Here is a 14356-nt window from a genome sequence, read left to right as displayed (position 1 = left end):
TTACCAGCTACATTTTACTGCTTCAATATTTCATTCATTTTCATAATATTCTACAAATAGTCTCCCTAACATTTCACTGTAATGGTTAAGGGGGAAATGAAGCAGGACAGATAGACTTTCAGAACCACACCTCAGCATAACGTGGTGCTGAACCGGATGTATTATGCAGGCTTCTGATAATTTTGGCATCTACACTGCACCCATATAGGAACAGTTGGGAACTCCATGGATGGAAGCTGACATTCAAGGTTTTATTATCTCAACTGGGCTATCAGCTGAAGATAACACACAAAGAACCAGGAGAAAAGGAGGAAGCCAGAAGTACGACTGGTTCATGAGGCAAGTACTCTGTGGGAATGCCAGGTTTAAGGATCCAGGAATCCTCTTCCTCCCTTCATGCCTAAACCATGTCCTAAGATAGATGCAGCACACCTTGGCGCCACGGAAACAGGGTGTTAGGATCATCTGGTCATCACCAGTCACATGACAATGTGGTGTCCCTAGGCAGATCCACCCCTGTTCACACAATCTCTGACAGGTTGAGGCAGAGCCCAGGATCAGAATAAAAGGGCTGAGGGACAGGGAACTTCCATCACTCACCTCCAGAGATAACCACAGATCCTGAGCTGCCTGTCAACTTGGTAAGTGTCCATGGGAGGCAAGAGCAGAGACTTTTCCAGAGGGGTTGCTGGACTGGAGTAGGACAGAAGGCTGGGAGGGGTCTCCACACCTAGAGGACATTGATAGATCATAAAACATGGTGAAGAGTGAGGGGTGAGGAAATGGGGACATGAATGCACGCACGCTCTGGAAGGCACTGGAATACTTGTGTCATTCTGACTCTGGAGAGGACCATGTACCTTCACTGTATAGGAACCCTTGGAAGGGGATGCTGAGTACAGAGACCTGAGCATCTGAACAGGAGGCATTGGCCTGTGAAGAAAATGCTTTCTCTAACTCCTGAAGAAGAGCTGGATCAGGAAAGGTCAACAGAGTCTCACTTAGGCTTGGAAAAGAAACAGAACCAGGGTTTTGGGATCTGTTCACACATTTCTCTGATCAAGAGGACACAGCCAGGATGACACTGACTTTGACACCCTTAACCTGTGGAGGTGGTGATTTGGAATACTTTGAACTCTGAACTCACATGGAGGTTTATAGTTTCATGGCTAATTTAAGTGGGCTTGCATATTTTTCTTTCATATTTTTTCCCGATCAGTAATCTAGAAGGTCTTAAAATGCTGACTTTATACTAAAATTGCCTTCAAGTAGTGATTACTCTTTGCTTTTCAATTACTTTTCTCTGAAATAATCCATATACCGGCACTCGTGTGAGGACTAAGACCAGTACACATTTTCCAATGTCACTAGATAATCATTCAGAGCTTCTGGATACTGGGTGACAATGAGTATCTTATTGCACGGGTTTCTGTGGTTCTGAATTCATTATAAACATATTGTGACAGTGTGAGTACATTATAAAAGAAAGGACCATAAATGGTTGTTTTGAGGCTTATAGGGAAAATTCAGGTAGCCAGAATGTTTCAGGTGGCCACAGTGTCTGGTGTCTGACATGTGTGTGATTCTCTTGCAGCTCCTAAGCATCCACCAGCCAAGATGTCCTGCCAGCAGAGCCAGCAGCAGTGCCAGCCCCCTCCCAAGTGTGCCCCCAAGTGCCCTCCCAAATGCCAGACCCCAAAGTGCCCCCCAAAGTGTCCTCCTAAGTGTCCCCCTAAGTGCCCTCCTGTCTCTTCCTGCTGCAGTCTGGGTTCTGGGGGCTGCTGTGGTTCCAGTTCCGGGGGCTGCTGTGGTTCAAGCTCTGGAGGCTGCTGCAGCTCTGGCGGTGGTGGCTGCTGCCTGAGCCACCACAGGCCCCGCAGATCTCTCCGTCGCAGACACCAGAGCTCTGGATGCTGTAGCAGCGGTGGCAGCAATGGCTGCTGTGGCACCAGCGGTGGTGGTAGCTGTGGCAGTAGCCAACAGTCTGGTGGTTGTTGCTAAGCTGGTGAGGAAAACTTCACCAAGTGTTGCAGGAGGAAGCCATGCTTAGCAGACTGGTCCAGGTCTGCTTCCCTCTCCTCTGGCTTCTCTCCTGTGCTTTGCTCTGAGATGCTGACATCTGTGAAAGGTTCTGCATTCCACTCACCAGATAACAATGCCCCTTTGCCGCTTTGTTACAAATAAAAAAGCCTTGGCGACCAGTCCTGACAAGACTCTTGTTCATTTCTCAGCATCGTCCTCATCCTGTCCCTTAGTCATCTTTTCTACTCTCAGAGAGTTGCCCTCTGACCTCTTTAATTACGTGTGTGTTTCCTATAACTTTGTAACAACTCTTCTACTGTATCTGTAAGAACTACAATGGTGTTTTTATTTGTAATTTGATATGAGGATTTAGAAATTGCAGTCACTTCTCACAATTTTAAAAGCCGGGGAAAACCCAGTGTCAATGGACTTGAAGGTCAGTTTTTACTGTTAGACACTTCTTGGAAGGATAACGATCAATACTCCGATTAATTGAGGACAAAGAGCACACCAGCCAGTCCCTTCTCTTCACAACTGTGCATTTCTTCCCTTATAACGAAGTTTTGATGCATACCTACGGAAATTAACATTGTTTCCATATCTTCATTTTGCTGCTGTAGCTGAGTAGTTGCAGTGTGGGAACTTCTGCCCAGCTGACCACCGCAATGGTCTCCCTCCTTCCCTTCTTCTGGTGGCTGCGTAAATCTTGACATTGAGGAGATCAATGCTGATGAGTAGATGGTTTGGCAATCTTTGCCTGTGCCTGCCCCATCTTCTGTGATTTGTTTTCAGATCAAGTCAGTGCAGTTGCACTAAGACAATGGTTTCACTGAACTGTGGACACCCTCAGGTCTCTAACTCTGCCCCCTCCCCCATCCTTAGCAGGAAACAGGCTTTGTTGTCATTTTCCCAGTGTCACTTCACACTCAAGCGGCACCCAGATGCAGTCTTTCGTCCTTCAGCCTTCTGTTTTAAGTTTACGTACACATGTGTAATAACATTTAAAAATGTCCTAAAACATTTAAATCACAGTGTTATACATAATTTAAACACAATGAAATTCATTATATAAATGAAAAGTCCAATATCATTTAGAGTTATATGCCATAAAAGTAATAATGTACACATTGTGAATGTTGCGAGAACCTGTATTTGCTATTCGATCAATTTATAAAAGAGAATAGTACTCCTAAAACATGCAAAAGAAACTGCAGACGAACATAATTTCAATAAAATTAATTATATTTTATAGAAACCACCATTGAACTCATAGAAGATTTCAATTTAGAAAAGTTTAATGCATATTACACATTTGTACACATACACAGGTATATTAATCTAAACTCCATAAATGATAGAAAATGTCCAAGAGTTTTCCTTCCATGTCTGATGAGTCTAACTTAATGCTATGGCTGTGCTCACATAGTCAACTGTGAGTGACTTAACTTTTTATTAGGACTGAATACAATTCCATTGATTATGCACACCACATTTTCTTTGTCCACACTGATGGTCATCTAGGCTGGTTCTATATGGTGGCTGTTACTAATAATGCAGTGACACCCATCAGTCTGTAGGTGTCTCTGTTGGAGACTTTGAGGCTTTGGTTGTGTACCTAGAAGCAGTGTAGCTGGATACTAAGGGAATTTATTTCTTCTTAATATTGAGATTCCTTTTTCCCAAGATCCTCAACAGCACTAGAGACCATTGTTTCTCCTGATGGTGGCCATGATGACTTTTATGTGCTAGAATCAGTAGGTCTCATTTCCAATTCCCTGTTGTCTAACAATAGCAAATATTTTCTTCAAATTGATAGCCATTTCTCTTTTGAGTACTGGCTGATTATTTCATTTTTCCTTTTGTTAATTGCATTATTTTAGGGTAACTTTGCAATTCTTTTTGTCTTCTCTGTAGTAATACCCCAACAAGTATATTCTCTCATCCTGAGAGTTGTCTCATTACTGATTCTTACCTTTTCCGGAGTATTCACTCTTAAAGGTCATGGAAATCTTCACAATTCTCTGCAAACACCAGGGCCAGCAAAAGAAGCACCTTTGTGAAGCAGCAAGGAAATTTGACCATGTGTGGGTGTGGATTGGCCAGGAACTAGGTGCCCTTGCATGAGGCTACTTTGGGTAGGGGGGCAGATTAAAGGAGGTTCCTGATAAACAGAAATGTACTTTATCAGCCTTCCAAAGAATGTTGGACAGATTCCCAAAGAAATCTGGATTTGGTTTTGATCATCCAGTAAGAATTATTCTACCTTGTCAGAGCCCTAGTCAGGGCAATGTCATCAGAACTCCCATTTTCGGGGAGGGTACACTTTGGCCCTAAAAGACAGAGCCCCATCCTTGTTCTAGGAACCATTTCCAAGCTTCAGGTACCAGCAAATGAAGAATTGGTTTTGTCCTATGAATTTCACTGGATAGAAAACACACACTTATGTCAGGAGCCAATTTCCTCCTAAAATCATTGCAGGAACCATCACCCTGGGGAGTCTGCAGAGAACCCCACACCCCTAATTGTGTTAGGAATCGTTCTATTGACAGAGCCTACCCCACACCCAAATTGGCTGTTAATGGAGAGCTATCTGTTAGCGGAACCCACCCCACATTCCAAACTATCTAGGGATCTAGGTGTGTCAACTCGCGACTTCTTGGCCTACAGTGACCTGACCGAAGACAACCTCCTGCCTACGTGACCAACTCGGACCACGTGACCAACGTGAACCAAGCGGCAAGAGCCCAGGCCCCTGCGCCCACCCCCCAACTCTTTACCCTATAAAAGTTGTACCCCGTCTCTAATAAACGGAGGCTTTGACAAACTTAGCATGGCCTTCTTCTTGTCTCCTAGCCCATGTCTTCCAGGTAGTGCCTCTCCGTGACCCTGGAATAACTGATTGCAGGGTGGGTTACAACCCCTAGACTGAGTAGCCCACCCCAAGGCAATCAACACACTTAAGGACAGGTTGCATGTCCAGCAGGAGATAGCTAACAACTATTGTTGTTCCTTTGCGGAACTACAGCTCCCAGCATTCCCCTGGACTATGGATACCAGTGCTCGCAAGCGCAGGACACATTTCCCAGAAGCCTTCACATTCCTCGTTAAAAGGCAAGGGTCGCCACGACCCCCTCCCTTTTTCCCCTGCCTCTCCTGTTGTTTCTGCACACCTGTACCTTTAGATGCTGATCCTACCTGGGTGGTGGTGGTGGCTTACTGCTTTTCCTGGAACCCCATGATGCCTGCCACGACAGCTCTGCAACTTGGACCCCATCTTTGGCCAGGTTGCCCTGATCCCACATTTTACTCTTTTCACAAGTACTGATGACAGGACCCAATCTTGGGTTCCGCCTGACCTGGGCCAAATTATATGTGTTCAGGCTGCCCTGGGCCCCATACAACGAACTCAGTAGTGTTTTTGGAAATTGTTGTTTCACGATGCTTTTGCTGGGTTTTTTTTTTAAAGCATAATGGTATTTTGCTTATGTTTTACATTTGTGCAAATGTCAGTGTGTCTACATATAATGTATTTCTAATTTCTAGTGTTTTTCCTTTTTTCCTATTTTTAAATTTATTTATTTTAATTGACTTTTTTTTTTTTTTTTTTTTTTTTTTTTTTTAGTTTTTCGAGACAGGGTTTCTCTGTAGCTTTGGAGCCTGTCCTGGCACTAGCTCTTGTAGACCAGGCTGGCCTCGAACTCACAGAGATCCACCTGCCTCTGCCTCCCGAGTGCTGGGATTAAAGGCATGCGCCACCACCGCCCGGCTTTAATTGACTTTTTAAATTTTAGTTTATATACAGACTACAGTTTCTCTTCCCTCCTCTTCTGTCCTCCCCTCTACTGCCTTGTTTATTCTGTGTTATTTGTTTTTTGTTTGTTTTTTTGTTTATGAAAAGAGTGAGAAAGAAGTCTTAAATTTTGAAGGGTTAGGAGGTGGGGAGTAGCTGGGAGTATCTGAAGGAGGCGGGAATCTAATCAGAATAGATTCTATGAAAAGAATGATTTACAATTAAAAATGAAACCTAAGAAAATACATTGCCTGTGTTGTATCCATATTTATTTTAATTTGATTTTTCAAATTTGAAAATTTTTCTTCCTGAATCTTTCTATCACACAGTATTCACTGAAGAATTTATTGTTTAATCTGTATTGCTTATGTAGGGACTTTTAGTTTTGGTTTCTAGTCTGATAAGTCAAAATTTATTTTAATCCTTTCATATTTGTTAAGTTTTTGTGGTCAAAATTTGATCTAATGTTAAGACAGCTCTCATGACTCGAGAGAATAAAGTACACTTTGCATCTGTTGACCGTAATGTTTTGCCCATCTGTGTTGAATCAACTAGACATAGGGTGAAGTTTTACTTTGTAACTTCATGGTTTACTTTTAGCTTTTATGACCTATTGATGAATTTAGAATATCGAAGTGACTATTCAAAGTTTACAACTGGATTACATAAACACACACCAGACATGCACACACACACATGGTCAGAGGGAGTGTGAGAGAGAGATGGGATACGCATTATTATAAGTAGAATATGTTTTGTTAGTTTTGAAGAATTCTTCCTGAAGTATTGAGAGAATTTTGAATGGTTTCATTACATATCACCAATATATTAAAAGAATACACTAGATGTCGGAGTCCAACACAAATTCCCTAACCCGGCTGGAACGGAGTCGCGAGGAATAAAACTGACACAGTTTACACCGTCATCACGGAAAAAGCCAGAATCACCCTTTATTCTCCAAACATCTTATATACCCACACTAAATTGAGCGGGAACACACAAAGGCTGTTGCCTAGGCAACAAGGTTCCTGGGCTCAGGTCAAGTCCACATCTGGCAGTCAGGGAGGCCCTGAATTAGCATCTCATTAAGACATCCTCCAAATTACAAAAGGAAGGAAGCACCAAACATCTAAACTCTTAAGACATCAGCTTTGGTCAACATCTCTTCTTAGGTAATCTACATTTTAACAAAAGAAAGCTAGGAGCAGCACATCCTGGCTTTTGTTAAGGCAGAGACAGTTTGTCTGCAGAGCTACATGATCAGCACAGACCAAGCTAATGGCTTTTGTGCCATATCGAAATATGGGCGCACAACTAGAAACACTCAAATAGTATTACGTAAGATTCTAATTAAAATTAAGTGATTTGCAGACTTTATACTTTGAGAGGATTGGTACATCATGTGTATTGTTAAACAGGCATACAAGAACAAACTTCCCCAAAGCAACACTTAATTCTCTTGATTCTGACCTCTGGGGTGCAGAAAAAAAGAACATTTTTATTTGAATTAGTTCTGATTAGAGTTTTCAATGTTTTCTTATATTCAGGGATAAGGAAAATGACCTCATAAAAGAAAATATGGCTGTCAATTGAAACCCTTAGAAGGTCAACAAGTATTTTTCAAAATATTCATATTGCTAAGTCCCAGAGAATGCACACAAGGCTGACTCTAGTTCTTTTCCAGCTAGGAAAATACTCATACACACCTGTGCACAGGAAGAAAGCCGAGAGCCTGGGTGTTGCCTTGCACAGAAACAGAAGTCTGAAGTAGCTGGCATCTCAGGCACATCACCCTAGAATACTAAGGAGAGTCACATGACATTGCCATTGGGACACCAGAGACCATGTCCTGACCTCTCCCAGTTGATAAACTGTTTGGAAGAGCCAAGGAGGAGACTCAAATCAAACCACATGAGACAGTGATAGACTTCTCAAGGGTATGTGGACACTCATACCTCACTCCGCCTCAGAGTTCAAGTTCCCATGGGATGAGCCAAGTGTTAGGAGCATCTGTTTCTAAGTTTACACATCAATGAAGATGCCAGTGAGAGGATTAAACATCACCAAGTAGCTACAGGATGAATGTGTTCAACTACTGAAGATAAGAAAATTACAAACCCTAAGAAATGTTGTTAAGGAATTCATTGAGACTACATTAAACATCATGGATTAAGGAAAAAGAAAAATGTTGAAATGAGGTGCATTATCATAGCAGCTGAACTTTGTAACAGACAATTTAGAGAAAATTATGACCAAAGAACAGAAATGACATCATTCTACCAAGAACAAATATGAGAGCAGGTGTGAAATGCTTCAGGTAAAGTAGCAGTAAAGGAGATATGCCTTATGAGTTTCTATTTGTGTTAACTGGCATACAGTTCTGAACAAGTCTCTGCTACTGGATTTGTGGCAGTTACCCCTGGAGGGTTAGGGTCTTCTATGGGTTGGTGCTGCAACACAGTCAATGAAAGATCAAGGGGCTTCAGGGAACAAAATAGAGTTAGAACTTTGTATATGTGTAAATATTGCATGTATTTGAGAAAGGAATATGATAGTGGACATGCAGACAGATTATAGATACATGAAAATAGATGACAGAAGGTGAAGAGGTACAATCTCTATGTACGAAACTCTTGTTGATTGCCTTGGCAGGTTACTTAGTCTAGGGGTTGTAACCCACCCTGCAGTCAGTTATTCCAGGGTCCCCGAGAGGTACTATCTGGAAGATAATGGGATAGGAGAGAAGAAGGAGGCTAAGCAGGGGGCGGGGGGGTGTTCCTGTCAAAGCCTCCATTTATTAGAGATGGGGTACAGCTTATATAGGGTAAGGAGTTGGGGGGTGGGCACAGGGGCCTGGGCTCTTGCCGCATGGTTCACGTTGGTCACGTGGTCTAGATGGTTACCTTCGGTCAGATCACGTAGGCCAGGAAGTCACAACTAGGAGTTGACACACCTAGTTCTCTAGATAGTTTGGAATGTGGGGCTGGTTCCGCTAACAGATAGCTCTCCATTAACAGCCAATTTGGGTGTGGGGTAGGCTCTGTCAATAGAATGATTCCTAACACAATTAGGGGTGTGGGGTTCTCTGCAGACTCCCCAGGGTGATGGTTCCTGCAATAATCCTAGGAGGAAACAGCTCCTGACAAACTCTCGACACATGAATAAATAATCATGTTTCTCTATTACATTTTGTTTGTGCTCTATGAGCTCATGTGTCCCAGGTGAAATTTATTCATAAGACTTGGTACTTTCACGTCAACCAGCATTTAAGGAAAAGGGACTTGGCAAATTTAGTCTATATCATCTTTGCCTTTTCTCACTGATATATTTCGTTTAATTTGGTAAATCTTAAAGTATGACTCTTTATAACCATATTGTTCTATGCTGAAACATAACATCTCTATTAAATCTTGAAAAAACAAAATTAAAATACTGTGTTTATACATAGTTTATGAACATGTGGAATATAAATGAAAATCAGGCACACAGAGAAAACAGAGAGCTAATGCCCACAGAAAGACGTTCTTGTGAATGAGTGATTCTATTTAAAAATAACCCTTCTTCCTTCAGTCAGGATATGGCCCCTTAGCCCTTTGTTTAACATGCAAGAGCAGACTGACTATATTTCTGTATTTTATATAGGTGAGCAAGAACCCTTCTCCTGATATTGTTCATACTAATGAGCTGTCTGACGTCAACAGTAATAGCACACCAATTCCTAGAGAGAGATTCTGGGTTCTACAGAGTATCCAGACATTTTGAAGTGGTAGACAAAAATAGCATATTCCTAAGCAGGATTACATGTAAATTCAAGAAATATCCAGGCTGGAGAGATGGCTCAGAGGAATAGAGCACTGCCTGCTCTTCCAAAGGTCCTGAGTTCAATTCCCAGCAACCACATGGTGCCTCACAACCATCTGTAATAAGATCTGGTGTTTTCTTCTGTACTGCAGGACACATGAAGGAAGAAACCTATATACATAATAAATAAAAATCTTTAACAAAAAAAATATTCAATATAAAGTTATATGTTAGATAAGTGTAAAGAAATAAGCAAAGTAAGGACACCCACTCTCTCTGGTAATAACTACTGCCTTTTTATAATTAATGCATATAATTTTTAAAAACTTGGGACATGTCCATATATATCATTTATTGAACATTTTCATATTCTTTCAATTATGGTTTTAAAAGATTATATTACTTTTGATTGTGTGTATGTGTGTGTGTGCCTATGTTTGTAATTGAAGGCAGGAAGAGGGCATTAGAGGCCCTGAAGATGGATTTCCAGGGGCTGTGAGCTGTCAAGTGAAGATGTTGGGAACTAAACTCAGAGCCTATACAAGAGCAGTGTGCATTCTGCACTGAGGAGCATCTCTCCATTTCTGTCTCTAGAGAGCAGTGTCCGCACCCTGTATTTAGCAATTTGAACATCTGTCTGCTGTAACTGTGTACCATGATGCTCTATTTCTGTGAGCCACATTTTACTGTTTCAATGTTTCATTCATTTTTATAGTATTCAACAAATATTCTCCTTAAAATTTCCCTGTAATAGTTAAGTGGGAAATGAAACAGGACAGATATATTCAGAACCACACCTCAGCATAATTTGGTGCTGAATCAGATGCATTATTTAGGCTTTTAATAATGTAGGCATCTACACTGCACCCATATAGGCACAGTTGGGAACTCTGTGGATGGAGGCTGACCCCCCATCCCAAAAAACTTCAAGGTTTAATAGCTCAACTTGTACTATAAGCTGCAGGTATCACTTAAAGAACCAGCAGTGAAGGAGGAAGCCAGAGGCATGACTGGTTCCCGAGGCAAGTACTCTGTGGGTATGCCAGACTGAAGGATCCAGGAATCCACTTCCTCCCTTCATACCTAACCCATGTCCTAATAGATAAAGCATTCCTGGGCACCATGGAGTTGAGTTGTTGAGGAACATCTAGTCACCACCAATCACATTACCATCTAAGTGTCATGAGGCAGAGCCACACATCTCCTGACACTGTCTGATAGGCTGAGATAGAGCCCAGGATCAGAATAAAAGGGCTGAGGGACAGGGCACTTCCATCACTCACCTCCTGAGATACCCACAGATCCTGAGCTGCCTGCCATCTTAGTAAGTGTCCATGGGAACCAAGAGCAGAGACTTTTCCAGAGGGGTTGCCAGACTAGAGCTGAACAGGGAACTGGGAAAGGTCTCTCAGCCTAGAGGCCATATCGATAGATCATAAAACATGGTGAATGGTGAGGGCTGAGGCAATGGGAACATGGACACACAGTAGTGGCAGTTCTGAGAGACACTGGAATGATTGGGACCTTCTAGCTCTGGAGAAAGCAAAATGCCTTCAGTGTATAGCAGCCTCCTCAGGATGAGATGCTGAGCACAGAGAACTGAGCATTTGGACAGGCTTAGGGGGGAGTTGTTTTGTGAAGAAAAGGCTTCCCCTCAATTTTGAATCAGGAAAGAGCCAAAGAGTCTTGTTTTGGCATGGGAAAGAAAGAGAGCCCTGATTCTGGATCTGTTCATACATTTCTTTGATCAATAGGGCACCACCAGGATGACACTTTGCCACCCTTAGCCAGAGCAGGTGGTGATTTGCATGCCTAGGAAGTCTGAACTCACAACAGGGACTCGTAGTGCCTTGGCAGCTCTGACAGGGCTTAAAAAATATTTGTCCTTTAGGAACTGAATGTTATTCTCCATCAGTAATCTAGAAGGTCTTGAAATTCTGACTATAAACTAAAATCACCTTCAAGTAACAATTTCTCTTTGCTCTTACAATTACTTTTTTCTGAAATAATTTGTATACTGACATATCCATGAGACTAAGAGCAGTACACATTTTCCAATGTCACTAGGTATCATTCAATACTTCTGGTTTCAGGTGACAATGCGTATCTCAGTTGCATGTGTTCTGCGGTTTTAGAGTCCTGATGCACATGATGTGATAGCTATAGTATAGTAGAATTATGGGAGTATAGATGGTGTTCTATGACTACCAGTGACACTTCTGGGGGCCAGGAGAAGCAAGGTGTTCACAGTGTCTGGTGTCTGATATGTGTGTGATTCTCTTGCAGCTCCTGAACACCCACAAGCCGAGATGTCCTGCCAGCAGAGCCAGCAGCAGTGCCAGCCCCCTCCTAAGTGTGCCCCCAAATGCCCTCCCAAGTGCCAGACCCCAAAGTGTCCCCCAAAGTGTCCTCCTAAGTGCCCTCCTGTCTCTTCCTGCTGCAGTCTGGGTTCTGGGGGCTGCTGTGGTTCCAGTTCCGGGGGCTGCTGTGGTTCCAGCTCCGGGGGCTGCTGCAGCTCTGGCGGTGGTGGCTGCTGCCTGAGCCACCACAGGCCCCGCAGATCTCTCCGTCGCCATCGTCAGAGCTCTGGATGCTGTAGCAGTGGTGGCAGCAGTGGATGCTGTGGTAGCAGCGGTGGCAGCAGCTGTGGCAGTAGCCAGCAGTCTGGTGGTTGTTGCTAAGCTGGTGAGGAAGACTTCACCAAGTATTGCAGGAGGAAGCCATGTTCAGCATACTGGTTTAGGTCTGTTTCCCTCTCTGGTTTCTCTCCTTGGGCTTTGCTCTGAGATGCTGACATCTGTGAAAGGTTCTGTATTCTACTTACCAAATGACAGTGCCCCTTTTCCTCTTTGTTACAAATAAAAAAAGCCTTTGCGACAGTCCTGACAAGACTCTTGTTCATTTCTCAGCATCCTCTTGGTTCCATCTCAATGTTAAAACACACCGTGACCCATTTAAAAGTCTATTAGTCTTAATCTGTTTTTAATGTGCATCTGTGTTGTTTTTGATTGCTTGAGGTTGATCTTGAAGCTGCTATGTTAGCTATCTGTACTGCTCAGATAGTGAATGGTATTAACTCCTGGTGGTTGACTCCTCCCCCTTGGTGTTCTGTGTATCTAATCTCATGGAGGAGGTACCAGGGAGGGTCGCACTCATCACTCAAACTCTTGGAAACAGTGGGATTAATTGACTCCAAGCAGAGGACAGCCCACAGTCACTAATCATGTGTTCCTTAGCAGGACCTCACAAAGGAGCCCTCGTGCTGGCAGGAACCTGGAAGCCATCTCTTAAAGGTCACTGCCAGCAAACAGAGTCCATCTGAAAAGTAATGTAGTTACTATAAATCGTGTCTGACTCCATTTTTGTGTGTCTAAAAGCCCTTTGTAAAAATCTTTCTCATTCTTTATGTGGATATATGTGTGCCTTGTTGGAAAGCCATATGTAAAATGTGTTACTCTGTTCTTCCCCATCCCTTAGACACTTCTAAATAATCACTCATAGGCTTAACATTAATTACAGAATTTTGACCTGTAGTTCAGCTTACTAACTAGCTCTTACATTTAAATTAATCCATTTCTATTAATCTTTGTATTGCCACATGGCCATAACTTTTATTTATCTGCTGGCCTCTTGCTTTTTCATCCACTGTGAGTGTCTCTCAACTCTGCCCTTCTTTCTCCCTGTGTTCAGTTTGGACTTTCCATCTAGCTATATTATGATAGCTGTAGGCCAAAGCAGTTTCTATTATCAACAAATGAGAGAAACATATACTGACAGTCTACAGAGGGTTACCCACAACAGCTTACTGTTTTGTATTGAATAACTTATTGGTGTGTTCTTCCCTAGGGAAGACTGTATCTCCCACTCTCAGCATTCCTTAGCTGCCTGTAGTTCTTTTTGTAGGGTTGAGGTCTCCTGAGCTTTCCATGTAATGTTTACTTGTAATGTTTATTGTTGTTTTCTTTGCTTAGCTCAGGTTTAGGTAGCTATGCTAATGAGAATTTGTGGGTACAGCCTATGACATTACTAGGAGATATAATCACAGCAAACTCCCTGTTCTTCTGGATATTACATTTTTTCACCCAGTATTGCATAGTGACACCTGATCTTTAGGTGCCAGAGTTGTTATGCAGATGTATTAGTTTGGACCAGTCCTCACAGTCTGCATTTTGATTGTCTGTGGTTTTCTCTAACAATTTCTGTCTGATTTGAGATAATTTTCCTTTTAACCTCTATTTCTTTTATTTTTAAGTTTTGGTCTTTTGAGACAGGGTTTCTCTATGTACCTTTGTCCTGTAATTCATTCCAGGCTCTCCTTGAACTCACAAAGTTATACCTCCCCAATGCTGGATTTAAAGGTGTGTGCTACCACACCTTGAACTCACAGAGATCTTTCTGTCTCTTCCTCCCATGCATTGGGATTAAAGGTGTGTGCTATCACACCTTGCAGTCACAGAGGTAAATCTTCCTCTGTCTCCCAAGTGTTGGGATTAAAGGCATGTGCCACCACACCTTGAACTCTCAGAGGTCTGTCTGCCTCTGCCTCCCAAGCTTTGGGATTAAAAGTGTGTACCACCACACCCAACTACTCTTTCTTTTTTATTTTAAGGACTTTAACCTTTAGCCTACATATATCTTTAACACAATGTAAAACATTTAGAGGTTTTCTTTGTCTTTGAATCTCTCTGTACTGTATATTTCTCTTCTTTTGACCACATGAGTCTTTAATTTGCTAAGCAATAT

The 14356-nt window shown here is 42.4% G+C and overlaps 2 protein-coding genes across 2 annotated transcripts; both read left to right on the top strand.

Annotated features, from left to right (window-relative positions):
- The first annotated feature begins 1617 nt into the window (after positions 1-1617).
- Positions 1618-2001, top strand: LOC121437760 (late cornified envelope protein 1C-like). The gene has a single exon (XM_041637837.1). It carries the CDS (start codon positions 1618-1620, stop codon positions 1999-2001), a length of 384 nt encoding a protein of 127 aa, XP_041493771.1.
- A 9921-nt stretch (positions 2002-11922) lies between these two features.
- Positions 11923-12294, top strand: LOC121437759 (late cornified envelope protein 1C-like). The gene has a single exon (XM_041637836.1). The coding sequence runs from the start codon at positions 11923-11925 to the stop codon at positions 12292-12294; it is 372 nt and encodes a 123-aa protein (XP_041493770.1).
- Positions 12295-14356: the final 2062 nt, after the last annotated feature.

This window comes from Microtus oregoni, unplaced genomic scaffold (genome assembly GCF_018167655.1).
Source record: "Microtus oregoni isolate MIOR12 unplaced genomic scaffold, Mior012 000054F_ref0000373, whole genome shotgun sequence".
NCBI classification, from domain to species: domain Eukaryota; kingdom Metazoa; phylum Chordata; class Mammalia; order Rodentia; family Cricetidae; genus Microtus; species Microtus oregoni.
Note: the sequence above shows the minus strand (reverse complement) of the source record. Positions and strands in the feature narration are given on the sequence as shown.

Excerpts from the sequence above, each read along its gene's own strand:
- LOC121437760 (XM_041637837.1), top strand. The coding sequence starts at position 1,618 with ATGTCCTGCCAGCAGAGCCAGCAGCAGTGCCAGCCCCCTCCCAAGTGT.
- LOC121437759 (XM_041637836.1), top strand. The coding sequence starts at position 11,923 with ATGTCCTGCCAGCAGAGCCAGCAGCAGTGCCAGCCCCCTCCTAAGTGT.